Below are 27,481 nucleotides of genomic sequence, written 5' to 3'. Positions count from 1 at the left end.
TGGCTGCCAAGAGCTCCAGGCAAGAGGCTGAGGCCAGTGACTGCCAACTGTCCCGCCGTGCCTGTTTCCCTAAACAGGAGTGCCACAAAGCTTAAGGAGCTGGGCTGGGCACCACAGCTGCAGAAAACAAGCCATGAGCTTCCAGACTCAGAAAACGGCAAGGACTGCTCCAAGGGATGTTGAAGAAGGGTGATGGTTTCCAAGTATTTTGGAGGGAAAATGGCCAATGTGGCCAAGGAAGCAGGAGTGTGAATGCCCAACCGCCATGACCCCACCAGCAGTTGCCTGAGTCTAGGGGGTGTTTAGCCTCACAGCTCCTGGGAAGCCTTGTGCCCTTTTGAGGCTGACCCCAGTACCTTGCTGTAAACAAGTCCGGCCTCCTGCCATCCCTTCAACCATAATTTGAGCGCAAGGGGAAAAAACCCTCAAACACTCCCATTTGTACAAAATTTATTATTACACTTTGTTCAGGACTGCAAGCCATCAGGAGATCAACAACACAACAAACACAAATAGAAGGAAAAGGGGCCAAGCTGCTGAATGTCACCAGCTTTTCTTGGGAGGGCAAAAGGCTCCAGCCTTTGCAGAGTCTGAAGCAGGAGGAAGTGAGGAAACAACTAGGCATAGAGGTCCTCTCGGTCGGCAGAGTAGACCTCACCCTCCTGCAGGAGGGCAAAGTTGAGGAAGTGGGAGGGTCTGTGCACCTCATGGTAGAACTCTTTGGGATTTGCCAGCTGCAGCTCGTACTTCATGTTGGGGTCATGCCGGACACCTTGGGGTAGAAGGAAATGTCCAGTGTTAAGAAAGTCCACCTGCCTCACCCAGCCCAGGCCCCTGCGCCATCTTCCAAACTAGAGTCGGGCCTCAGGTGCTAAGGGCGATGGCCTAACCCCATCCCCACTTCCCGGTGCTCCCCCACCTACCCATAAAGTTGTAGTTCCACGAGGACTGGGCAGGGACCATAAAGAAGCCGAGGAAACGGTCTGACAACAGCATCTGGACTCTCTCGTAGTGCGAGGGTAGGTAGCCCTTGGGGTTGTTGCCCTTGTCTGTGTTCTGGCGGCCCCATTCATAGCCACTGGGGGTCAGCTTGTAGGCTGTCAGTGTGCAGGAGCCTGGTGTGAAGCTGGAAGAGAGATGAGGACAGAGTCGGAGCTCAGGCCACCATTTTGGGCCCTGGCCTGCAATGCCTCCCCACCATACTTCCTCCTAAGAGGGCCCAAGCCCACCTGCAGGTGATGATAATGGTCTTCTCGCCATCCCAAGATGGGTTGTCAGCCATGATCTTGGCATGGGTGGTCACATCCTGGGGTGATAGCTGGGGGGACTCATTGGGCTGAGTGTGGATCCAACCTAAGGGTTCCATCTCCTATAGGCAAAGAGCAGTGAAAAGCTATTTACAGCCCCATCTGAAGATAGGAATCCCACCCGTGAGAGTAACATGCCAGCTTTCCCTCCACCACCCTGACAGCAGAGCAGAAAGCCTCCATTCTCCCACACCCCCAATGACCTTGAGGTACTCATGCTGGGGCAGCTGGCCAGGCAGGTGCACGGTCTGGTGAGTGCCCCACTGTGGCACCATCACAATGCAGCGGATCTCCTTCACCTGGGGGTTATCCGGTGGGCTCACTCCATACAGGTATCCTGCAATCTGGAGAAAAGAGAGTCAAGAACCAAAGTGATTCTTAGTACCAGCCCACACTCTGGGCTGTCAGCCCTGTGTTTCATTCCCTTCTCCAGGAACAAGGACAATTTCTCTAAGTGTGCTCAGATCTGCATCAGAATCACCCAGAGGGCTTGTTCAAAATGTTAGACGTGAATCTCATCTCAGACTTACATCAGAATCTCTTGAGCGGGGTCCAGCAGTCTGCACTGCTCACACATTCCCCAGTAAATTATTTAAGTACAGTGTCCATAAACAAATGAGCACACAAGCACACAACTCATGAATTTTCACAAGCCGAACACATTTTTAAAACCAGCACTAGGTGGTATTTTAAATTTTACATCGCCATCAACAAAGAGGACCAACCCACGTTCCTACAAACTTGCCCACATCACATATTAACAATCCTTTCAAATTCACCAACCTGAGGCCCCAAATTGATGGTTTATAAATTATGAACTTCCCTGATTACTACTAAAGTTGAGCATCTTTCATATTCTATTTGTCATCTATAGTTCCTTTCTGAAATATCTTTGTATTCTTTGCCCATTCTTCTACAGTATCTTTTTTAAAATCAACTTCTGAAAATTCCCTATTTTAGATCCTAATCCATTGTGTCTTAACAGTTATGCAACTCTTCCTGTTTTTATTGTCACACACGAGTTAGTAACTTTGATAATGGTTTGGTCTTTTGTGTCTCGTTTAAGAAGGCTATCCCAATATTCAGGTAATAAATATTCTTCCAATACCGTACAGTTTGGTACTTTACATTCAGATCTTTACTCCACCTGGAGTCTATTTTTGTTAAGTGGTGTGATAGGCAGGATCTAGTTTCCTTTTCCTGTTTCAGTATCATAAAGCATCCTTAACCCCACAGATGTGATACACAACACCATACACACATGAAGCTGTTTCTGACTATACGCTATTCTCTTCAAATAACTTCTGGGCCAATGAGACATCATTCTCTTGACTGCCATAGCTTTGTAATATTTTAATATCTGGTGGGGGCCAAACCCCTCCTTGTTGTTTTGGCTATCCTTGTGTATTTACTCATCCACGAATCTTAAAAACGAGCACCCCAAGTTTCAGGAATTCTCAGGTGAGTTTTAGGCACATAAATGTTGGGGACACACTGTGGCCTAGTTGAGCACACTCACTTGGGCCCGAAGATCAGATATGCAGATGAATTTCTTAAGGACATTCTTGGGAAGGATATAGGTATAACCAGTCTCCTTGATGTCATCAGATGAAACATAGATGTGATTGGTCCTTAGGTGCAGGTTGGCGGCAGAGATGGCCCTAAGAACACGTAGGGAATGTCAGCACTTTTCCATCCAAGAATCTTAGGTAGCACCAGTAGGCCTTTCCATTCCTACCCCTCCCGCCCCTTACAATACCTGACCCTCCATTCGGTCTTAGATGAGAAAGTCTGGGTCTCATAGTTGCTGGTGGTAGAGGTGATGATTTCGTCACCATGCTTGTTGACAGTGCGAGTCTGTGTTGCAGTCAGCTGTGACTGCTCCTTGGTCTGCTTCTCAATCTCAGCTATCTGCTGCCGCTGCTGTGACGGTGCTGAGATCTCCATACCCAGGATGATGTCTCGAATTTCTGATTGTGTCAGTGATGCCACATTCACACTGTGGGGACAGTGTGGGTCACACAAGGATCCCCTCCCCTTGGTCACATGCCTCAATGGCAAGAGTGTAACTTGGTGGGACAGGGGAGCCCATACTCCTAACCCAGATAATACTCAAGTGACGCTTGCAAAAGTGTGAACTGGAGGTATACTAATAAGATTCGTCACATCCCAGGATGTCTGTGTGCTTGTGCACTTTCAGCCATGCTCAAACCTGCTCAACATCCATACCTTGCACTTTTCCTTGACAAAAAGTGCCCTGGCACAGGACAATTCTCAAAAACAGAAACCCTAGAACACGTTCTCAGCCAGAGCTAATACTGGTACTGTCAGTCACCCTAGGGGGTATCTGGAAATCTATGGACATTTTTGTAGCATTATTGCCAGAATGTGGCATTGTTGCCACAATAGCAGGGAAAAGAAGGAAAGAAGCTGTGTGTGTGCTATTAGCAGTGGTACCTGGGGGCCTGGGATGACCAGACCTGTAATGTGTGGACAGTAAAGAAATGCCCCGCTCAATATGGCAACAGTGGCTCCGCCGAGAAACAATGACCAAGAGTCAGACTGAAGCCCCAAAACACAGACACTTCCCACACTATCTGAAGACACTGCCCGCCTCTCTTCTACAGGCATCTCCAGGACAATTTCTTGAGAAACTTCTGAGCCTAAATGTTTCAAAAAATCCAGAAACCATACACTGAGCCCCTCATTTCACCTTTTCTGGACCTTCCATCTGTCTCCCCACCACCCCTGCTCACTTGTTTTTCTTGCCGTAGTCAGCCAAGATAAGATCCTTGAGCTGCACCTCCACCTTGATCCACTCCTCGTCAGTCAGAGTGGGCCAGATGTGGTGTGGTTCTGTAATAGTAGTCTTGTCTGGCTTCAGGATCACCTTTGCCCGGTCATTGTTCACATGCAGGGCACGCAGAATCAGGATAAGGCGGGAGAAAGCCTGGGAAGAGATGTGGCAGTGGAGAGGGAAGTCAGCCACTTGATGTTCTTCCCGCCCATGATCCTACCCTTTCAGGGAACCCAGGAATTGATTTCAAACTCTATACCCACACCATGAGTCAACTCGATATGCAGAGCACAGTCACTGTCCCATTCACAGGTTGAACATGTAAAAAGGCCCCATAAGGAGCCTGTGGGAAAAGCTAAGGCACAGGATCTTCTCGTGGCCCCAAACCCACTCCTCTTAGAGTAACCCTCTTCATGAGGTGGCTTCATACCGTGTAAGATGAAATAGTCTTGAGCCAGTCATCATAGAGGTTAAAGAGAACCATCTGGGGCTCAGTGGCTTTAAGGATGAGATCCCCAAACTTTTCCACCTTGAGGCAAGCCTGGAAAGGCAGTTGGAGCTCTGATCCTTTGATCACGATATTGGGGAAGTCCAGCAAGTGCACCTGGCAGAAAATCAAGTTCAAGATTAGAAACAGAACCCATTGATCTCAGCCCTCCTTTCTTCTACCTCATCCACCTCTCACCTCCAATGGATCCAGCATGCCCTTCCTGGTGACAATAATCTGCTTGGGCTGCTCCTCCACAGGCAGAGATCGGATCAGGGCAGCCACCTCCTCAGCTGTCTTCCACTTAGCCAACTAAAAAGCAAGAGAGAAAAAAATGGACATTGAGTTTCCACTCTCCCAGGTCAACTAAAACAGAAGATCCTAGTCTGGAAGTAAACTATGTTTCCATTGAGCACTGCTATTGAATGTTAGGTACTTCAGAAGGACAGAAAAAGTGCCAAATAGCCTTGCCCAAAAGGGGTTTTCAACCTAGCTGGCTGGACAAAACTCATACAAGATAATACCACAAGCCAGTATTTGATTACATCCTACACCATGTAAGGGACAAAAGAAATTAAGGCTAAAGGTCATAAAAAGCTGTACAAAGAAACAGGTCTTAAGAGATGAGTAAGACTGCGATTTACAGAGGAAATAAGAGAGTTCATTGTAGAAAGATATACAAGCAAAGCTACAGAGATGGAGATGAGCATCTGGGTTTTAGGACACTAGGATCCTGGACTGATTCAAGAAGAAACACGCTACAAAGGAAGAGAAACTGTAGCTGGGCAGGTGACAGCCCAGCCTAATAGCAAGTATCCAGGAAGCCAAAGAAGAGCTCATTTAGCAAGAAGGGAGAGGCTACCAAGGCTCTGAGGCAGAGAGCAGAACTGGTGCAAGCAACATTTTAAGAATGCTTGTTCCTTTTAGAAAAATGATTTTTGCTAGCCTTCTTCCAGATAGGATAGAGATGGAAGACTCAGGAAGCAGAGAGACCAGCTGGTAGGTAATGAAGGACCTCACACACTCTTGGACTTCCTATAGGAAAATACTTCCCTCTTAAGTAATTCAGGCAAAAAGTTCAAATACGATGTTCTCAATCTTTCAAAGTGAGAAACAGGAGATTCTCTCTCTCACACCCACAGCCATACTCTCCCACATACCAAAGAATAAGAGGCAGCAAAGTTCTACAGCTTCTCTATCCTTTAACTTGCTCACCTGCCCCAAACGCTTCTGTCCAGCCCACACAGATGTGTGGATTATCTTGAGGAACAGCTGCCCTGTGCGTGGGTTGAAGATGAAGATGGCCCCATTGATGGGCTTGGTTGTCAAGTTCCCTTCAAAAGTCTAAAGAATAATTACATCAGTTAGCATGGCCTAGACACAACCATCCTGCCTTCATCCCAGTATGTACACACTTGCCCTATTACCCTTCCGTAGGGAAACAGAGTCCCCCGCCCCTAACTCTCTCACCTTGTGGATAGTCACTCTGTAGACATTAGTGTCGTCCACGAACCAGATAATCTGGTTGGAGAAGAGCTCACCATAGTTCTGAGAGGACAGATAGGGCTCAGTGGGCTCAGATGAATAGAGCTGCAGGCCCTTGCGGATCCGTTCACGTAACACATACAAGGCAGGGTTTGCCTTCATGATCTTGGCCATGGCCTGCTGTATGAGAGGCTTGCTGCCTGGGAACCAGTTTCCATAGGCACTGTGAGGGGGGGGGAAGAGGCAAGAAAAGTTAAGGGCAGGCTGGCAGCCCCAGGAATAAAGTAACGAGGCAAAGTGCAACACTAGAGAGGAAGAAAAGACTGTTGGCCAGACTGACAAGTGCTGCTCATGTACATGAAGGCAGAGAAGAGTCACTGACCCAGAGGAGGAAAGGTCCAAACCTCATCTCACGTGGGCAAACTAAAAAACATGTACATTCAACTATGAGGCTGATGGAAAATACATGCTTCTGAGCCCCAACATACCTGTGTAGGTTATAGGCCAGGTCAATGGCAATCAGCACACCTGTGGGTGAAGGGTAGATACTCATGTTGTCTGTAGTGTAGTCCAGGAACTTGGCCCGGGCGTAGCGCTCAATGTCATGGGAATCATAGTCCCCCCAGCGCAACTGGATGTCAATCCAATACTTCTGAGTGGTGGTGCTGTCCATCACATCCCTGAGGGTGGAAAGGAGTCAGCAGTCCAGGCTCCAGGAAGTCACCAGCACAACCAATGTCCCCAGAACCACAAGAATTCTCAATCACTACATCTAAATCTCAAAACTAACCCTTCTGCCTGTTCCAGATCAGCAAGACCCCCAAAGAATCAGCAGACCTCGCTGGCAGTATAGCTAGGATCCAGGCGTAGCACGGGCTCCAAGTTAGAAAGAAAGGCAGGCAAGACGATTCCTAAATTAGTACTGCTAGAAAAGCAGTAAACTAAGCTTCCTGGATGACTAGGGCTGGGTCCTAAGGCACTTACTTGGAGTCTGCCAGCAATGATGGCCGGGAAACATTCCACTTGTAGGAGGCAAAGAGCAGGATATCTGCACAGGAGGAGTTCATCTTATAGGACTTTCGGGGGTGGATTGTCTCCTTTTGCACTGTCTCAATTTCCAGTGCATCCAGTTCCTGATCAAACACCTGGAGGCAAAGGTGGAAAGGTTATGAGTAGTTAAGGAAGCCCACTTAGGGCTTATAGAACTTAAGGTAACGTGGTCTCATCCTCTAGAGCCTCCAGGGTGGACTTTCTGAGCAAGCCGACTTGGCTTTTTGTGGCATCCTCTCCCCTCAATTCTAGCCTACCTGACACAAGTCCATAACGATGCTCTCGTGGATCTTCTGCCACAAGTGAGCTCGGAAGATCTGGATGAGAGAGATCTTCAGGGTGGGGATCTTGCCATGCATGAAGATACCTGTCAGGTCCAGCTGCACCTGAAAGCCTACGTATACCTGACAGGAAAAAGACAGTGACACTAGAGATCAAGAGACTTTGGTTCTCAGGGCATAATTAAGGAAGGAGAAAGATCTGTTTTCATTTCCCCATCTCCTATGTCTACCAGTGACACTCACGTTGGCTCGGTTGATGGTTGGGGACCACCAGAGGGTGAATCTACGATTGGGAATCTGGTTCAATCCTGATCGCTGAGCATTAGTTAGCTTCTTCCACTTCATAGACTCCTCAAAACCACTGGCCTTCTCCCTGGGAAGCAGAACAGACCAGGTAAACTGATGTCCTGCCATCTCTCAGAGCACTAGTGACCCTCTGGGGGTGACTGTCTAGGAAACATAATAGACCATAAAGGCACAAAAGAGAGGAGCTCGGAAGGTTAAGATAGGGGAGAGGAGAATCCTCACCAGAAAAGCCCCTCCCAGGTAGGGAAGTAAGTGCCCTTGAAGAGCGTGTGCTCCAGGATGCCTTCTACACCACCCAGGGCCTGGATCATGTCTGTACGGTAGTTGTTCAGGTTCCAGAGCTTCCCATCATGCCGCTGGTGTGTCCACCAGAAAGGGTTCTGCTTCAAAACCTAGATGGTGAGGTAGGTACAGTCACCTTCTGAGTGCCTACTGCCCAAGGTGCCAGCATGGCCATTCTCCTAATTCAGGGAAAATCTCTCCATTATCCCCTCCATGTACCTGGTACTGCTTAAAGTCAGTCCGAACACGCCAGCCCTTATCATAAGCCAGGGTGTGTCGGTCCTTCTGGAAAAGAGTATTAATTCGAGGAATGCCACGATCCCATGAATCTTCTAGATCTTCTAAGGTCAATCGTCTGCCAAAGATAAAAAGATCAAAGTCAAACATGTGCTCATATGAAGAGCTCAGCATTCCTCCCTGGTCAAGGATAACCAGGTCAGATGTAGAACCTACTTCCGGGTTTCCATAAAAATATGGCATGCTCTTCCCCTGCCCTCCATGCAGGCCTCAAAGGTCACCCCCAACAGGACTACTGATGCCTACCTGTTCTGAGCAATGGCCTCTTGTCTCTTAAGTGCATACTCGGCCCAGACCCGCTGAGAATCAATGAACTCACTCTCCCATGGTTGTATATAGCGGTACAAGTTGGGAATCAGTTGGTCTTCTTCATGGCTCATTCCAGAACGAAAGTGTGTAATACCTACATCTGTCTGCTTGGACCACCTGTTTTGGGGCACAACCAAGATTAGGGGAAAAAACAAATAAACTTAGAAGTAAAGAAACATTCCCTTCCCTCAGGGTCTAGCAACATTTTCAGGCAAGTCCTACCTGAGGTCAGACTGAGGGATGAGCACATGGCCCATTGAGAGCATGCCAAGTCCCCCCAACTCCTTAGGAGTGTAGAACACAACAGGAGGGAACCGACTCGGCATCTTGGAGTTGAGGCCAATCTTGATACGTGTCTGGATCTTGTTCTCACACTTCACCAGCAAGTCCAGGAGTTCCTGGGTGTTCACCACAGCCTCTCGAAAGTACGTCATAAGACCAATGAGAGCGGTGTTCCACTTATTCACAATCTGAATACAGTGGGAAAGAAGTAAATTACAGAGGAGCCACTGGCGGGTGGAGGACACGCTGGCGACTACTTGATCTAGTTAGTTACCCTGTCCCTAGTTCTCAAAAAGATTTGAACTCAACATCATTAGGAAGGCATAAATCAAAACCACAACGGGATACCACTTCATACCCACTACACAGGATATAATTAAAAGACAGACAGTGACAAGTGTTGGTGAGGATGTGGAAAAAATGAACTCTCATATACTGCTGGTGGGAATGTGAATGGCCCCTTTAAAAAACAGTCTGGTAGTTCCTTAAAACGTTAAACAGAGTTACCATATGACCTAGTAATTCTACTCCAAGATACATACCCAAGAAAATGAAAACACATGTCCACACAGAAACGTGTATACAAATGTTCACAATAGCCAAATAATAGCATTATGAGTATACAAATAATAGCAGCAAAATGAACAAACTCAAATGTCAATCAACTGACAAATGGATAAACAAAATGTGGTGTATCTATATAATGAAATATTATTCAGCCACAAAAACGGCTGAAATACCAATACATACTACAACATGGATGAACCTTGAAAACATGCTAAGTGAAAGAAGCCAGACAAAAAAAGGGTACACATAGTGTGACTCCATTTATATGAAATGTCCAGAAAAGGCAAACCCACAGAGACAGAAAGTGGATTAGTGGTTGCCGGTATCAAATTCAGTAAGTAATCCTGGGGTGGGTGGAAAAGGAAGATGAGAAAAACTATTAAAAATTAACTGGGAGGAAAAACTAATGGGGGGGAATAAAAACTAATGGGGCCAGAGAAATTGCCTTCCCACTATAAACCACGAGAAAACTAAATGAGACATATCAAACAGTATTTTCAGACAACTGACAAACAGGCAGCACAGATTATGACTCTTGAGAAAAGGGAAACAAATGAAGTGAGCCGTACAACTGCCCCAGCTGACTGCCTGGTGTCAGTTTCCAAGCTGCATACACTGAGAGGTAACAGAAACAGCACCCAATAGCCTCAGCGAATTGAAGAGACTAGAGTTCGGGAGGCCAAAGCAGCTAAAAGATTGGCAACAGATGTTAGCTCAGGGCAAATCTTCCTCAGCGAAAAAAAAAAAAAGAAACGAAACTTGTCTTGAGCAAATAGTAGTATTCAGACAGGCAGGATGAAGGGACTGTGGAGTGAGTTAATGGCCTAATCAAATCACAAAAGCTAGAGTGAGCATCTAGCTTACACTCAGGATGAGACAACATAGCCAAAAGAACTATAGAAATGAGGGCCAGGGGCCAGAATGGGCTAGATTTAGGGGTAAAGGCAAAGAGACTCCAGCAGGACAACTCTGAGGCTAAGTTCTCTGACTGTATTTGGTCCTTGGACTCTCCAGCTGTATCCTCTGTGTCACAGAACATCCAGTTCTGCTGCAGTTACCAGTGCTTTATTCCCAGAGGGGGGTAATGTGAATTCCCAAGGAGTCCCATATTTAAGAATAGCACAAGTTCCTGGGGATGAGGGGACGGAAGAAGGCAAATAACATTTAATGAGTGTCTACATGTACTAGGTACCATGGTAAGAACTTTACACACATTATGCTTTTAAGTCTTCATAAAAGAAACAAATTCAATTTATATAACTTGCCCATCACATGACATGACCGACTTGGAAGAGAATGTGGAAAAATAAAAACTGATGTTAGGATGATGGAATTCAGAGTATTTTCTTTGTTTTGTTAGTATTTAATTTCTTTTTGTGAAAAGGTAACTGGTAGAAAAATTAATGGGAACTTTTACTTTATCGTTTTGAACTATGGTACATTAGACAAAGTTTTTTCCCATTTAAAAGTAAATGCGGGGCCAGCCCAGTGGTGTAGTGGTTAAGTTTGCAAGCTCTGCTTCGGCAGCTCAGGGTTTGCTGGTTTGGATCCCAGGCATGGACGTAGCACTGCTCATCAAGCCATATTCCACATAAAACAGATGAAGATTGGCAGAGATGTTAGCTCAGGGCCAATCTTCCTCACCAAAAAAAAAAAAAGAAAGAAAAAAAGAAAAGTAAAGTGTAAATGTATGTGGCAGGGGAGAGATGAATACGCAGAGAATAGGATTTTTAGGACAGTGAAAATACTGTGTATGGTATTATAATGATGAATATATGTCACAATACATTTGTCCAAATGCGTAGAATATACACCAAGAGTGAACCCTAAGGTAAACTATGGACTTTGGATGATTCTGATGTGTCAATGTATGTTCATCCTTGGTAAAAAAAAATTTGTGACTCAGGTGAGTGATGTTGATAATGGGGAAGTTATGCATGTGTGGGGGCAGGGAGTACATGGGAAATCTCTTGTTTTCCTCTCTCAATTTTATTATAAACCTTAAATTGCTCTAAAAAAATCAAATCTTTAAAAATAAATAAATAATGTAAAATAAAAACGAAAACAAAAAAGAGTAGAGATCTACTGCTAGGCAAAGATGTTCTCTCGAGGTCTCTCTCTCTTTCTCAGCTTTAGACTTCAAGTCATCTAGACATGCTTGAAGGGAGTCTCTGGTGAGAGGACTGGCTGTGGGGAGGCAGGGAACTAAGCAGAAAGGCAGCCTCATGGTCCTTCACAAGCCAAGGCAAGTTGGCTGGACCTTCTAAGTCAGGTTATCTAACTATGTGCACCTCTGTTTTCCTCCTGTTATTCCTGGCCCTTATCTAGTCGTGTTTAAACGTTCTAGCCTTATTCCATAGCTGCTACCAGGACTGAAGAGAAGGGTCCTGGCTCCACGCTTGGGCTAGTACTGCATATACCTAATGCAGGAACAGTGGCAGCACCTCAAGTGGCAGTGGCAGCAATGACTACGAGAGATCCCAAGGGGGAAGGAGAACGTGAGAGGACAAGAAGAAGGCCAGAAGGCCCAGGCACCTCTAGCCCTTCTGGAGATTTCCTGTCTATTATCAACCTCGGAAGACCAGGAACGTTTAATACAAGAACTGCTTTACCGTAATGCACCTCAGGAAACAATATTCTACTATCTGAACATAATCTCTGATTCCTCTAATCAATGAGAGCAAACATTTACTTAGCAATTTATCAAATAATATAGCTTATTATATGCATTATTTAATTCTCACTAAAGCCCTCTGAGCTAGGTAATATATTAGTTTTCCCATTTTGTGGATGAGGGAACTGTGGCCCAGAGTGGATGACTTGCCCAAGGTCCAACTAGTAATGTGGTAGAACTATGATCTGAACTCAATTTGACTCCAGAACCCGTTATTCTAACCACTGTTGTCAACCGTCTCGCAAACCTCTGACATTCCTCCATCACTCAGGCTCTTACCTCTTACATATCTATTCCCTTGATCCCAACATTTCTTCCCCTAGGCCACTGGTCTCTTCCTTCTCTCCCCTCCCATAATCCAGGAGTCCAATAGAGGCCAGCACCCATTTCCGGTGCATCCAATCCATGCCACAACAGCCCTGTGGCAAAACCCCAAAACTAAATCACCACCACACTCTATTGACTTTCTCCATGCTGAGTACTTAGGAGGAATTCACATCTTCTCACAGTTATCTGCATTTTCTCAAAACCCTTCCGGGCCCTCGGCACAGTTTCTTCAACACCCCTGTCACACCCTCACCACTGTGCTCAAGTCCAGCACCCCATGCCCCTCACCCTAGCCCAGGCAAAGCTGAAAAATTCAAGATTTGTTCTACCTCCCCACTAAACTTATCTTCAGTCACATCTATGCAGACCTCTTTTCTATCAGGTTCAAAGGATGTTTCCCTCTGCTTGCCCTTTATCCCTACTCAACTCCTCCATCACTCATCACACTTCTCTGTTGCACTCTGAACCTCGACTGGCTCCTTCTTAATGTAAACATACTCAAGTCACTCCCGTTAAAAAAATACCTGCCTTGACTTACATCTTCCTCTAGGTGGCATCTAATGTCCTTCCTCCTCTTACTCCAGCTCTGGCAAATAAACAGCCCTTGCTGTCTCCACTCCCTCACTTCCCATAAAGCCTCACCCACCGCAATCTGGCTTCTATCCCCACTATTTCTGAAACAGCTCTTGCTAAGGTCACCAATGACGTCCTGGCTGTCAAATCCAATGGATACTTTTCAGGCCTTATCTAACTGAAATGCTCTTAGGCAACTGACACTGTTAAGTGCCCGCCCCAATTGCTGACAGCCTTGGCACCCACGACCCGGTATCCTCCCAGTCTGGCCACACTGCTAATCGGTGTTCCCTATGGCTCTGCTCTCCTCACTCCTTACACTTTCCCTGGATAATCTTGCTCACTCAAGCTTTCAACCATCTCCTTTATGCTGAGACATTCCTAAATCTACATGTTCAATCCAGACATCTCCAAGTTTCAGACTGTAAAGTATCTCCACCTGGACATGCGATAGGAACCTCAGTTACCCCTGACTGCTCTTTCTTTCTCATGGCATTTCTCTCCCTGGATCTTCAATCTCATACTATTTTTCATCAAATCTAAGAGGCCACCAATTTAAGAGGCACCACGAAGAGGGAAAAACACAAACACACAGGTATATATTTATCTTGGACTAGAAGAAATATGACATTAATAAATGCCTGCTGGACACCTCCATCTGGATGTTCTCAGGAACCTCAAACTTTCTACATCCTAAACTAAATTTGTTTATGTTCCTTCCTAAACTTGCTCTTTTTCCTGCAGCCTTCCAGTTGGTGGGACCAACATCCACTTAGTCACCCATGCCAAAAGCTGAATATTTTGACGACTTCGTTTCCCTCTGGCATCCCACCAAAATGCAGCTATGATTTTACCTGCTAACTACTTATCTTATCTCTTCCTCTCTTTATCTCTACTTTCACTGCTCTCCTCACTTTTATCTGCACTTCAGTAGTCCCCAAACCTGATCTCCCATCCTACCCCTCTAAATCCTAAGTCCCCCACAGCTCCAAGAGTGAACCACCCAACAGAGAAATCTGAGAAAGTCATTCCCGTGCTTATGACCCTCACAGGATTCTTACCGAGGCGAGGCGTGCAAAGCCCTCCGTGATCTGGCTCTTGCTTATCTATCAGCCTCCATCTCCTAGGAGTCCCCTCCACAACTTTACTCCAGTAAACTGAACTTTCTATACTGCACACATACCACGCTAGTCACCTCTCCTTAACCCCTGGCGGAAGGAACGCCCTCCCTCATCACTTGTTACTTCTTTCAAGACGCCTTTCCTCTCCTTCTCCCAGACTGGGCTAGAGTCATTAACTCGAGTGTTCTCAGTTTCCCAAATAATACAACAGCTGTATAAACACCACGTCCTATCACAGTTCTCTTGACTATGCATCTGTCTCTCCAACTAAGTAGGTGAGCTCAATGAAGACAGACTCTATCTTACATGTAGTGTGTGCATAACGCCTTGAACACAGTAATTACCAACAAACATCAGTGGAATGAACGAGATACAAAATTCTTATTATCAGACCTTTGGAAGGAATAAATCTTCAAAAAAAAAACCGTCTTCCTTGCACTATACTCCAAAAGAATGTATCATGAGAGATTTTAGATATGGAATATTAAGAAAATACATTCTTAACAGAAGCATTACTAAAAAATTTAAAACACATTTTATATGCTGTATATTTAAAGGGATGTGAAGATCAGAATAAAAGAAAAATGCTACAGCTATGAGTTATTCTAAAGGGAACCAAGATGAGATGACCTTTTCTTGTTTTTTAAATCCAGTTACACATTATATTTCTAGGTATGTATTAGACTCCTAGAAAAATCCCGGGATTTTCCCTCTGTTTTCTGTCTTGCTTCTTCATGGTCCCTGATACCAACTGAAGTTGTCAGTACAATGAAACCAAACTGAGGGGCAGGAGATTATTCTGCCATTATTCTAAACCTGAGTTGCACATCAAATCTGGGGCTGATCACACCACAATTGTTTAACCTGCCTGTGAAATTCAGTTTTCCCGACTCTGATGATCAATGATTTCAAATTCACCAGTATAACTTTGCCTCACTATCACTGGATGTTACCAACTGGACAATGACTTTGGAGCACAGCCTATTAAGAATCTGACGTTTCCTTCTCTTTTAGGCATTACTGATGCTCTTGAGAGCGTCAGCCAGGACATTCATGTGCACCATATGGTGGCACTGAAAGACAACAGAAAAAGCAAGGTGACTTCTTAAACCTTGCAAAAACTAAAGTATACACAGTTAACTAATCCTCAGACTGCTTCCTCAATTCTAGTCGCCTTCAGCTGGGCCTTTGGAAGCAACTGAAAGGAAAACGAACACTGAGATAACTAGTTATACTTGTTTTTTTTTTTTTTGGTGAGAAAGATCAGCCCTGAGCTAACCCCTGTGCCAAACTTCCTCTATTTCGTATGTGGGATGCGGCCACAGCATGGCTTGATGAGCAGTGTGTAGGTCCACATGAAGGATCTGAGCACGTGAACTCAACCCCTACACCACTGGGCTCCTTGCTTTTTAAGATGCCTACTATGTAACTGGTTAAAAGACGAGCTACAGGGGCTGGCCCTGTGGCCGAGTGGTTAAGTTCTCACGTTCTGCTTCAGCAGCCCAGGGTTTGGATCCTGGGCACAGACCTAGCACCACTCATCAAGCCATGCTGAGGCAGTGTCCCACATAGCACACTAGAAGGACTTACAACTAGAATATACAACTATGTACTGGGGGGCTTTGGGCAGAAGGAGAAAAAAAAGAAGACTGGTGACAGATGTTAGCTCAGGTGCAAATCTTTAAAAAAAAGATGAGCTACATGACTTGGATAACAAGCCCCTGGGAAGAGGCAAAAATGGTGATTTTTGTTCAAATTAAAGAATCCAACTTCTACTCTTGCCTTAGAGTCATGACAACTACATAGAAGTAGGCTGCAGAATTCCTATAGAGAATTCTCAGAAAATAATTGTGTGTTGATTTGAGACTCAAATTTTTGGTATAGCCTGCCATATCAAAAATCACAGAGACTGGGGGGCTGGCCCCGTGGCTGAGTGGTTAAGTTCGCGCACTCCGCTGCAGGCGGCCCAGTGTTTCGTTGGTTCGAATTCTGGGCACGGACATGGCACTGCTCATCAGACCACGCTGAGGCAGCGTCTCACATGCCACAACTAGAAGGACCCACAACGAAGAATATACAACTATGTAGCGGGGGGCTTTCGGGAGAAAAAGGAAAAAATAAAATCTTTAAAAAAAAAAAAATCACAGAGACTGGTAAACTGAGGCAAAGTTGGGAAGAAAGAACAAAGCAGGGAAGAGTGACAAGGGATGTGAGATGGGCAGAGGACATGAGGGAAGCTGGGGCTGCCTGCCTTATATACCTTGGTGAAGGTGGTGGAGCCAGAGGCCATCAGAATTTGACGCACACGGTTGTGGAAGCGCTGCATTGACTCATCATCCACACGCAGGAAACACTGAGCTGTCCGCTCCTTGGTAACCTAAACCACAAGGTCAAGGTTAACTTGTCTTTGGAACTGCCACAAGAGCAAAGACCAACTCTAATCCAACCACTAAGCCCTACCCATCCAACAAGGCTCAACTGACTGATAATGAAAAGACGTGCCAATATTCCTCATCCCCATTTACCCTGGAGGTACAGGGGTGACCATTCCACTCCTAACCCCTTCCCAAGATGTACCTCATTCTGTAGGTTCCAGACCCCATCTTTGTGGGTGAACTCCTCATAGCTGGTGCGGCATTTAGGTAGGATGCGACACTCAAAGCCACACATGTTGAACAGCAGGTTGGGGTTGTCCTTACTGTACACTGACACGAAGCTGTTCTCCCACTGAACGGTAGTCACTGACCGTGGCAGACGGTTCTTGATGTCCCAGAACACTGCCCGACCCCTGCCCACAAAGAACATATGGTCACATCAGTCTCCTGGAAGGAACTTTCCTTCAAAGGCCCAACCGATGATATCCCTACAGAGTTCATTCCTCCCACCCAGGTCCAACCTCATAAATCCCCTCTAATTGCTCTCTGGGTCCCTCAGTCTCCTTGCAGCTCCTACAGCCCCAAATTAGACTCACAAGTTGACATCATGCTTCATGAGGCGCATGCGGGCATCCCGGGGCCAGCACTTCTTGTTATTATAGCCAACGATGTTTTCATTGTTGGGGTCAGGGTGCTCTGTCAGGTAACGCTGGATCAGGTCCCGAGCCTCATCTGCTGTGAACCTAGACCAGGCAAGGTGTATTGCTGAGGCCCAAATACACTGGAACCTCATGAGACCTACAGCTCACTGATGGAGCAAATCTCCAACCCGCAACCCACTCAGGGGACTTCATTCCATTTTAGAGCCCAACCTAGCACGAAGTCCACTAAGATACAATAGCCACTTCCAGAGGCAGGCGTATGCCTCAAAGCCTTGCAGGGTAAGAGTCTTGGCAAGCCCTCACCTGAAGAAAATATGAATGCGATCAATGTATCTGCAGAAGAGACGGATGGGGTGGGCAGCCTCGGTGGCTATGTCCTGGAAACTGAGAAAGTCATTTGGCATCTGAGGGGGTCCAGCCATCTCACTGGCCCGATGCAATCCCAACACAAGCAAATCCATCACCAGGCCATAGTACTGCACAATGAACGAGGCAAACTGCAGGCCTCTGATGATCCCATATGAATTCGTATGGTTCATGTCCTAGAAAGAAAAACATAACTCTTAACAACTCTTAACCCATGGCCATGTCCCGGGCTTCTCCAAGGCCCCTTCTCTTCTATCTTCCCCTCAACAAATCTTAACTTAGTGTGCCAGACAGTTTGCCCCTGATTCCTTGCTACCCTGCCTCCAAGACACACCTTATAGTTGATGACAACGTTGTTCTTGGCTGTCATGTAGTCAGCTATGTTGTGGTCCACAATGAGTCGCAGCAGCCTATTAAGCAGGGTCAAGTCGATCTTTTCATACATCTTCTCAAAGCGTGATTCTAGCATGACGTTGCATTCGCCCTCACTTGTCTCCCACACGTCCTGCAGATTATTGATGCCTGAGGAGAAGGTAAGACAGGTCTCCAGCAGGTTAGAAATTCTCTCTTGTGACTAGTGCCTATGGTAGCTATCATAGTCCACTACCCCATCATATCCCACGACCACTCCGTTCACTCATCTGGATCGCTAGGGGTGTCAGCTTTGCTCAATTTAACATCAACGCTATTTCCCTGGCACCACGTGGTAAGAGAGTAAACTAATTATGCTGCGCGGATGAGAATCTTGAATTCAATTCACCTCCCTTCCTCAAGGGGTAATCCCAGGAAAGTTTTACCTTGGCACCACTTGTAAACAAGAAGAGGTGGTGGTTCTGTGTCAGCAGGCTTGATCCAGGGTGGGAAAAGACGGCGTTTGTCTGCTTCATACCACAGGTACTGGTCCAGATAGGCGTCAGTTATCTTCTCCAGTGGCTCCACATCATACACTGGCACCAAGTGGCTATAGAGATCCATGAACTCAATGCCCACCTGTGGGACAGGGAAGATGGCTCACACCAATCCAGCAATCACCTGAGGCAACCTGCCACCCTGGGTGCCATGAACAAATAGCACAGCCAAAAAAACTTTGCTTTATGCTATTCTCACTCACTTCTTTAAAGGCTCTCTGCGTGAGAAGGTGACGCTTGATGCGGGACAATGCCTCATGGGGATTGTCGTAGGCTTGCTCGATCAGACCCAGCTCCTCCCTCTGAGACTGGTTTAACCGAGACTTCACACTGACAAAACGACAGGAAAGGTGAATGGGAAAACCAAGAGGAAGTCAAACCCAGAAAGAACTGAGGCCAAACCTACTTTTTAAAATTTTATTTTATTTTTCCTTTTTCTGCCCAAAGCCCCCCGGTGCATAGTTGTATATTTTTAGTTGTGGGTCCTTCTAGTTGTGGCATGTGGGATGCCGCCTCAGCAGGGCTTGATGAGCGGTGCCATGTCTGCACCCAGGATTCAAACCGGTGAAACCCTAGGCCACTGAAGCGGTGTGCACAAATTTAACCACTCAGCCTTGGGGCCAGCCTCTAAACCTACTTTCTTTAGACTCTGACTTTGATGCCATTCTGACCCATCACCTTCCCACAGGAACGTATCTACTCCACTCCTCACCTGTAAGCTTCCTTGAGCCGCTCCAAGGCCAAGATGAGCAACTTGGTGTCATGCTTGTATGAAAGCGGGGGGAATGGAATGGGTGAGAACCTACGGCTTTCCAACCAATGCACAGTGGTAGTATACACTGCCACTGCTTCCTCTGCTGTGATGTAAGGCCCATCCTGCAAAGTGGACATGATAATTAGCTTCCTACTGTAGCCTAATCCCTCCAGGACAAGGTATGGTTCCAACTCTGCAGTCCACCCTCCTGCCCACGCCCCAACACCCAGCCCAGCCTACTCTGCCCAACCTTCAAGTAGTTGTGCTGCCGCTCTTGTTCTGCCTTCAGGTAAAGCCGGGTGAGGCGGCCCAGGTTCTTTTTGCAAACAGTCTTATCCACAGTGGCCCCACGGCGGATCCGTTCTCGGTTGTAATGTGCAGTATTGGTCCACCAGTCAGCCTTGGCCTTCACATATCGAAGGATCATATTCTCTATGGGTGTTGGCAGCCCAGGGACCTGAATGTGAACAAGGCACAATGAGAAAGTGATGAGAGCCACACGGCTCCCCCAAGAGAGTCTGGGAGTGATAATCCTAACCCAAGGAAGATGATGTCCATGTCTCCTCGGAGTTGAGGAGACACCCACCTTCCAGGGAATGTTGGCCTTCCAGCAGCGCCAGGCTTCACTGAGGTGCTGCAGGATTGTCCGGGCCTTGTTCTGTTTGATCCCCTCAGGCATCATGTCCAGAATGTCATGCATGACAGCTGCCCGAAGCTCAAGGTCAAAATGAGATTCCACTCGTTGCTTTGTTACAGTCTTTGCCACCCCCTTAGAATGTCGGCCTAGAAGTGAAAGTGATAAAAGCAACATTTGTTGCTTTTAATAAGTCTCTACCTTCTTCCGCACCAACCATGGTTACAACAAAATCAGTTCAGTAAGTATAAACAAAGCATCCATGTGCCCAGCAGGTGCAAAAAGACAAGCTACTACAGATATTTACAGCTATGCTTCTGAGAAATTTCCATCCTGCAAATGCATGATTGCCTCAAGGCCTCAGAGAGAAGCCCAAGAAACAGAATACCAGGTCAGACTCATTGGAGAATGGGACGGAGAGAAAATCCGACAGGAAGGGATCTTTACAGTCTCACCAAGGGCAGGGGACAGAATGAGAACACACATGATCTATCCTTGAAGTGATAATGGGAGAAACTGGACACAGAAAAAACTACTCACCTTCAAACTGCCGGGCCAGGAGGTTGCCCAGCCATCGTTCCAGCAAAGGGGTGATACCACGCATGAAAAACAGCCAGACTCGCCAGCCAGCAGCCCAGAAGCCACAGCCAGGACCCTTCCCTACAGGACCCTATGATCCCAAGCAGAAGTCAAAAATACAAATTAGCAATTCATTTAGACAACAATAGAAAATTGTGCAAAGGAGGAGCACGTGTACGGCAGTGAAGCAGAAAAAATGGAAAAACTCTGGGACCTCAACAACTAAAATAGAGTGAGAAATTTTTAGGTAGAAACCAGTAACTGAGATTCCCTTTTTAGACCTAAAGGCAGGCTTTTGGGGGCAAGTGCTGAGATTCACAAACTCGGGGCAATAATGACACACTCAGAGCCTCTCTCCAAACAGGTTCCTGGAAAGAGCCCTGACCAAATCTAAAAATCACAATGCATCTGAGAAAGTTAGTGTATGAGGGCAGGGTCCCACCGTGTTGAAGCGGTAATAGATGAGATGCTTCAGGTCCTTGCACATGCGAATCTGCCGCATCAGCTTGTATTTGTACCGGTACATGCCCGTCAGCTGCCCCACATGGGCAAAGATGTACTGCAACCCATCCGCCAGCTGCAACACAATTGCTCCATCAGGCTTTAAGCTAGGGCCAGCTCCGTGATCAGCCCCGGCTTCCCGACCTGGGAAAGGGATTGGGCCTATCTAGCCTCACCTGGAAAGCATCCACATTGCCCAATCGATACTGCACGTGACTGTCCACCACCAGCTTAGTTAAACGCAAAACTTCTCGACACAGGTGGAAAGCATTCCCAAAACGAGATTTCTTTCTTTCCTGGGAAAGATGCCAAGAATAGAAAAAAACATTAATCAGCAATGGTCCCAACTGGATGTATGCCCTCCTCAGGGGCCAAAGCAAAACCAGTCCATCCCTCAAGCCCAATAGACTCAAGGTCCAATGCAGGCACCTTGGTGGTGAGCGTCTTGACAGGCTTGAGGTTGAAGTTGTAATCCAGGTGCAGATAGTTGAGGTTTTTACGATGAATGAGAAGGTTGAGCATGTTGTAGCCCTGGCGGCAAACCTGCAACCCCACCTCCACCCAGTCCAGCTTCGTGGACTGAAAGAATTTGGTGGCTTTGAAGGAGCGGAACAGATACCTGGGGTGGGAAGGAGAGGGAGAGGGAGAGTTAACCTCCTGATTATGCTTGCAACAGAAGTCTGAGCAGGCACACTCAGGCACCTTACCTCTTCTTTTGGGCTTTAGGGGGCCGGTGCTTCAGGGCATTCAGCACATAGTACTTAAGCAGCTTCTGGTAGGAGACTCTCACTTTCACGGGCTGCCCAGCAGGACAATGCTCCCGATACCTGAGAAAACGAGCGCACCATCTTGGCCCATCTCTCCTTCCAGCCACGCTGGTAAAGGCTGCATCCCCACCCAGTTGGAGTCTTTTCTCCTACACATCCACTACCATCCCCCCAGATAGAAGCCTCACCAGTTCTTGACAAGGGGGATGTCCAGGGCCCGACGGGTGCGACCAGAGCGGAGGTTGAAGGGCCGTGGGGCCCACAGCAGGGCAATGCCATTGGCTGTATTGTCTGTGTAGAGGGGTGTGTCCTTCAGGAAAGGCTCCACAAATTCTGGAAGCTCAAACTCCTCATCATCATCCGGCAATGGTTCCTGGCTCTGAAAGGAGAACCCCCCAAGGGTTCAGCTCCCACTGAACTGAACACACTTGGGATGAAGGGGAAACTCTCTGGGGCCAAGCACAGTGGCTACATCTGCCATGGAAACTGGGCTGCCTGACAAGAGAAGGCCTAAAGGGCCAGGGCAAAGGGGGCCAAGGGAGCAGAGAACAAGCCAGGGCCAACTAGGAAAGCAAGCATCGTTCCTCACACCCCAACTGGCTCTCCATCAAAGCCCTCCCAAAGGAGCTCCAATACCATAAGAGGTAAACACTGCAATCACTTCCTGCCCAAGCTCCAAAAACTGGGCTTGAGAAAGGAAAGCTATTATGTTAAGCACACTATGGAACATGGATGAATATCAAAAACATTCTAAGTGTAAGAAGCCAGTCACAAAAGACCACATACTATATGATTCTATTTATGTGAAATGTCCAGAAAAGGCAAATCTATAGATAGAAAGTACAGTCACATGCTACATAACATTTCAGTCAGCAATGGATGGCATATACAACAGTGGTCCCATAAAATTAGTACCACATAGCCTATGTGCGTACTAGGCTATACTACCTAGTTTTGTGTAAGTACACTCTGTGATGGTCATACAACAACGAAATCGCCTAGCAACGCACTTCTCAGAATGTGTCCCCATCGTTAAGCGACTTGTGACTACAGATTAATAGTTGCCTAGATAAGGGAGGTTCAGGGGAAATGGAGAGTGACTGCTAATGGATATGGGATTTCTTTTCAGGGTGATGAAAATGTTCTAAAATTGTATGCGGTGACAGTTGCACTGAACTGTACACTTTAATTTTTTTATTTTATTTATTTTTTTAAACATTGGCACCTGAGCTAACAAGTGTTGCCCATCTTTTCTTTTTTTTTTAATTGCCTCTTCTCCCCCAATCCCTCCAGTATATAGTTGTATATTTTAGTTGTGGGTCCTTCTAGTTGTGGCATGTGGGATGCTGCCTCAGCATGGCCTGACGAGTAGTGCCATATCCACACCCAGGATCCGAACCAGCGAAACCCTGGGCTGGAGAAGCAGAGAGTGCAAACTTAACCACTTGGTCACGGGGCCGGTCCCTAAACTGTACACTTTAAATGGCTGAATTGTATGGTATGTGAATTATACCTCAATAAAAAGAATTAAAGAAAAAAAGAACACAATGGAAACAAATCAGAATAGACTATACAGAGAGACTCAGAGGAGTAATGATACAGCCCAGACGGATTATCACAGAAACCAAGATTACACCAGTAACTCGGTTTGAGCCAAGTGTCTCTCAAATTAGCTTGTAGCTCAAGGGGAACACTTAACTGGACAGAAAACACATCTCCCTCTAGCTGCATTTTTATCTAATAACACTTCAGCCATGATGAGGAAATTTCTTCTTGGAAGAGCTGAGGTCAAATGTCCCTTCCTCTCACCTTAACGGAGTGCCTATGGGAAATTGGGTTGATCAAAGGATCAAAGTAGAAAGCTGGCAAATCAGGATCCTCCGTTTTGATAAACACAACATTAGGTGTGTGGTACCTAAAAGGAAAGAAGAGTCAGCCAAGGCGCTCCTGCCCAGGCCCAATCTAAATGCCACCAGCCTTCTCCTTTACCCCAGCTGTGTTCTACTTTTCTCACCAGGTGAGGTGGACATGATGTGGAAGGTTGTTGTACAAATAAGGAAAAGCAATCTTGTATTCAGTGCGGATAGGCTGCCGGATGATGATCTTGTTAATATCATTGAACTCATTCCAGTCTTCATCCCTAGGGCACAAAATCAAGGATAAGCAGGCTAGTTGGAAACTGTAGAAGCTACAATGAGCTTTTCTTTTTTTAAAGATTTTATTTTTTTCCTTTTTCTCCCCAAAGCCCCCCAGTAGATAGTTGTACATTCTTCGTTGTGGGTCCTTCTAGTTGTGGCATGTGGGATGCTGCCTCAGCGTGGCTTTATGAGCAGTGCCATGTCCATGCACAGGATTTGAACCAACGAAACACTGGGCCGCCTGCAGCGGAGTGCACGAACTTAACCACTCGGCCACGGGGCCTGCCCCATACAATGAGCTCTTAAGGATCAAGATTAGATTTTATCCCAGTCAAGATGCCTAAAATCTCTATTCCCTTCTACTTACTGTAGATTGATATCTCGAACAAGAGGTTCAAATTTGGGGCCTCCAGGAATGGCCATGTTGAGCGCCTTAGAAGTAAAAAAGGCCTTCAGATCAAACAAATAGAAGTAATTGTCATCTACCAAGTCTGTCAGGAGCTGATTGGCCAAGCGGTAGAGAGTGGACATCATAGGCAGTGTGAACTGCCAGCGCTGGTAAGTGGAACCATTCACATACCTAGAAAAAAAAGAAGTGCCCATATCAGATAGGTCTATCAGCTAGCCAAGCCATACTACCTATTGTTCTCCCAGGACTCCTTGTGGATTTCCCACAGGAGTGGTAACTCCAACCATCACTTACTTCCGGCTGTCCCTCAATGGCTGGTGGTCATAAAACCAGTCCAACACGGGCGCATCCTCCTCAGGGTCCAGTTCTAGCTGAATGGCCTCCAGTGGCTCAACATCTAGGATGTTGTCAGCATAGTCCAAAGGTGGCTCCTCATCATCAAAAGGGGGGAAACGCATCCTCTTGAAATGCCTCCTGTCTCTTTTTTCTCGACGCATCATAATCCACATTGACCTGGAAGCGAACAATGTCACACAACAGTTTCCACCCAATGCTCCACAACCACCACCACACACCATATTCCAGCCCTATCTCACCCCCACTGGGAGATGTAGACAGGCTCAATGACCCAGGGAATCTCATTGACAAAGGAAATGGCTCCAGTGATGTGGTACAGCACAGGCACATCCCGAATCTGTTCCCAAGGCATAGGCATGTTCTCCAGGAGCTTGAGGACTGCGTGAGGCATGTACTTCAGGGCGCTGCAACATTAGGAAGAGAGATGATTAGAAATGACAAGATGTTCTGCTACTGGTACTGTGCAGAGAAGCCACACGGTATCACAGTACCACTTTCCACAAAAAACCCTGCCTCCAGTCGAAACTCCAAAATGCAGACAGGCTCTCCAGGACCAGAAACTCTGCCTCCCTCTCCAATTGTGCCACTCTTCTTCTTAAACTTCAGTCCCAAAATACTGGGTTTCAGTCCCTCTAAATCAACAGCCGTCCCTCCAAAGACAGCTTTCAGGCTGTCACACATTCTATTCTCTCTGTACCCTCCCATAAATAATAGTAATAAAATGTTCGCCATACTTTATTGTAACCATTTGTCTCACGTCTGTCATGCCACTAGATTGTAAGCTCCACAAAAGCCATTACTCCCTGTTCACTGCTATATCCCTAGCACCTAGCACAGTTCTTGAAAAAAAAATTTTTTTTTTTTTGGAAATAAACAAAACTTCCATGTCTGTCTTAGACCAGCTCACTAAGTGGCTAACATTTTTGTGTCCAAATAGAAAAGGGATTTGGTAAGGCATTTGTACCTGTACTTACTCAGCTTGGGGCCACAGGAAAGCAAGAGTAGAGAAGCCTCGGGAGTTAAACATCCAGAACCTCAGAATTCTGGTGATTGAGTATTACAGGCAACAAGAACGCATCAAGTGTCCTGCTCTGGGCTCCACCCCACTCAAAGATAGGAACATCTTATCACAGCATCAATGGGACAAATTAGAACTCCAGTCCCCAGACCAAGAAGAAAAATCAGGGCAATAAAGAGCCTAACTGGGGGCTGGCCCAGTGATGTACTGGTTACATTCGTGTACTTCGCTTCAGCGGCCCGGGGTTCATAGGTTCGGATCCCGGGCATGGACCTACAAAACGCTCATCAAACGATGCTGTGGTGGCATCCCACATACAAAATACAGGAAGACTGGCACAGATCTTACCTCAGGACCACTCTTCCTCACCCAAAATATTAATTAATTAATTAATTAAAATTTTTTTTAAAAAGCCTAACTGGAAGATCTGGAAATTGTCACAGAACTCTTGTGGTTTTCTCCCTTCTTTTATAACCACCAAGATGGGCTGTCACAGAGGATTCCTGTCCCAAAATGACAAAGCAGCTACCCAGGATTGCAACCTATGGGACAGGGAGAAGGGAAAGGGGCCAAGCTCCAAATGAAGTAATTCCACGATGTTCCTTACCCCAAGTAGACCCTTTTGTCATGGCGAAACTTCCTGTTGGTCATGTCTCCATGGTCTCGAATGATCTTCCTGACATGTTCCGGGGGCATGTCTTCCTTCTGAGCATCCACAAATCCAAACTTCCGCTTTTCTGCATAGCGCTTGGCTTGCAATTGCTGCCATTTTCGGGCTACAAAGACACCTCAGTTTAAAGGACTGCACACCCTTAGCCTAGTCACTCCCACCTCGTGTCCTCAGGTAAGCTCCTGTCTGGACGAGGGAGGCGTGCGCATACAGCTGGAGAGCTGCCTGCCAATTCTCTTGTCATCTCACTCTGCTTTATTTTTTCCTTCATCACATTTATCACCGGCTGACGTCTCTGTTACAAATTCTTTTAAAGTTTTTATTGTCTATCTCCCTCCTTGTTAATTTACACCCTATAGGGGCAGGAGTTTCGTCTTCATTAACGGACGCTTTTCAAGACTCGATTAGATGGAAAAATAAGTGGGGCTAATAGAATTGACACCTATTGTTTTGACACTTGCCAAAACAGAGAGAAGGGCCTCAAACCCGCCGCGCGCACGCGCACACCCGCCCCCACAAGCCCAGGGCCCCCACGCGTTCTTCACCTTTCTCCTGCAGCTTCTCCTCCGACATGTAGTCCGGCAGCGGGGCTAGAGGGCCGGGCACCGGGTTACCCGGCCCTCGGTACGGAAATACTCCGGCCATGCCCGGAGAATCTGCGGGGCGGCGGAAGAAAAAAATTAACGAGCCACAGGGCCCGGGCCCACAAGGGGTGCAGCAGGAACGCGTCGAGACACCCGGCCCGCAGCCCCGCCTCGCTCAGAGTGCGCCCAGCCCGACCCTGCCCAATCCCTCCGGCCGCTCGGCTCGACCCCACCCCGCCTCCCGCAGCCCGGCCCTTAAAGCCCATCACGCACCCCTACAGCCCCTCACACAGACGGCCGCTTTTCCGCGACGCAATGGCGGCAAGCCTACGTCCGCTCTGCGTTCCCAACGCCGGGAAGTGCGCAACCCTACTTCAGCAGTTGATCCAATAGACGTCGAAACGCTCAGATGGATTGAAGAGCTGACCAGTTAGAGTTGCACGTCGGGCCGAAGGGGCGGGTCTATGGGCGGAAGGATTTGAACGCGAGGGGGTGTGGTCGGAGGAGGCGCAGGCCCCGCCTTCCGCCTGTCCGAGGCCGTGTCTGCGGTTTCTAGCAGGCCAGCCAGTCTTAAGCACGTCTGGCGGGGGACCGCGAGAGATCCAGGCTTCTAG

At 47.0% G+C, this 27,481-nt stretch overlaps 1 protein-coding gene across 1 annotated transcript; it reads right to left on the bottom strand.

Annotated features, from left to right (window-relative positions):
• Positions 1-433: 433 nt before the first annotated feature.
• Positions 434-27,225, bottom strand: PRPF8 (pre-mRNA processing factor 8). Its single transcript, XM_046674911.1, has 43 exons — positions 27,141-27,225; positions 26,829-26,939; positions 26,221-26,389; positions 24,835-24,999; positions 24,533-24,751; positions 24,197-24,409; positions 23,706-23,831; positions 23,501-23,606; positions 21,880-22,070; positions 21,632-21,751; positions 21,354-21,543; positions 21,101-21,220; positions 20,866-21,000; positions 20,385-20,514; positions 19,797-19,993; positions 19,461-19,667; positions 19,169-19,332; positions 18,660-18,786; positions 18,346-18,538; positions 17,883-18,070; positions 17,486-17,724; positions 17,117-17,263; positions 16,723-16,933; positions 16,406-16,522; positions 8,824-9,071; positions 8,539-8,718; positions 8,215-8,350; positions 7,936-8,105; positions 7,651-7,780; positions 7,384-7,530; positions 7,061-7,221; positions 6,565-6,756; positions 6,062-6,299; positions 5,807-5,935; positions 4,790-4,903; positions 4,535-4,708; positions 4,064-4,257; positions 3,067-3,306; positions 2,827-2,968; positions 1,511-1,651; positions 1,230-1,369; positions 924-1,126; positions 434-772 (listed from the first exon to the last, which is right to left on the bottom strand). Exons 2-43 carry the CDS (start codon positions 26,926-26,928, stop codon positions 618-620), a joined length of 7,008 nt encoding a protein of 2,335 aa, XP_046530867.1. The 5' UTR covers positions 26,929-26,939; positions 27,141-27,225; the 3' UTR covers positions 434-617.
• Positions 27,226-27,481: the final 256 nt, after the last annotated feature.

This window comes from Equus quagga, chromosome 11 (assembly GCF_021613505.1).
Source record: "Equus quagga isolate Etosha38 chromosome 11, UCLA_HA_Equagga_1.0, whole genome shotgun sequence".
Classification (NCBI taxonomy): Eukaryota; Metazoa; Chordata; class Mammalia; order Perissodactyla; family Equidae; genus Equus; species Equus quagga.
This window is presented reverse-complemented; position numbering and strand designations above follow the sequence as displayed.

Coding starts and splice junctions, on each gene's coding strand:
- PRPF8 (XM_046674911.1), bottom strand. CDS start 26,928: ATGGCCGGAGTATTTCCGTACCGAGGGCCGGGTAACCCGGTGCCCGGC. Junction 21,544..21,631: donor CCTAAAGCCCAAAAGAAGAG/GTAAGGTGCCTG, acceptor TTCCCACCCCAG/GTATCTGTTCCGCTCCTTCA. Junction 4,709..4,789: donor GCATGCTGGATCCATTGGAG/GTGAGAGGTGGA, acceptor ATTTTCTGCCAG/GTGCACTTGCTGGACTTCCC.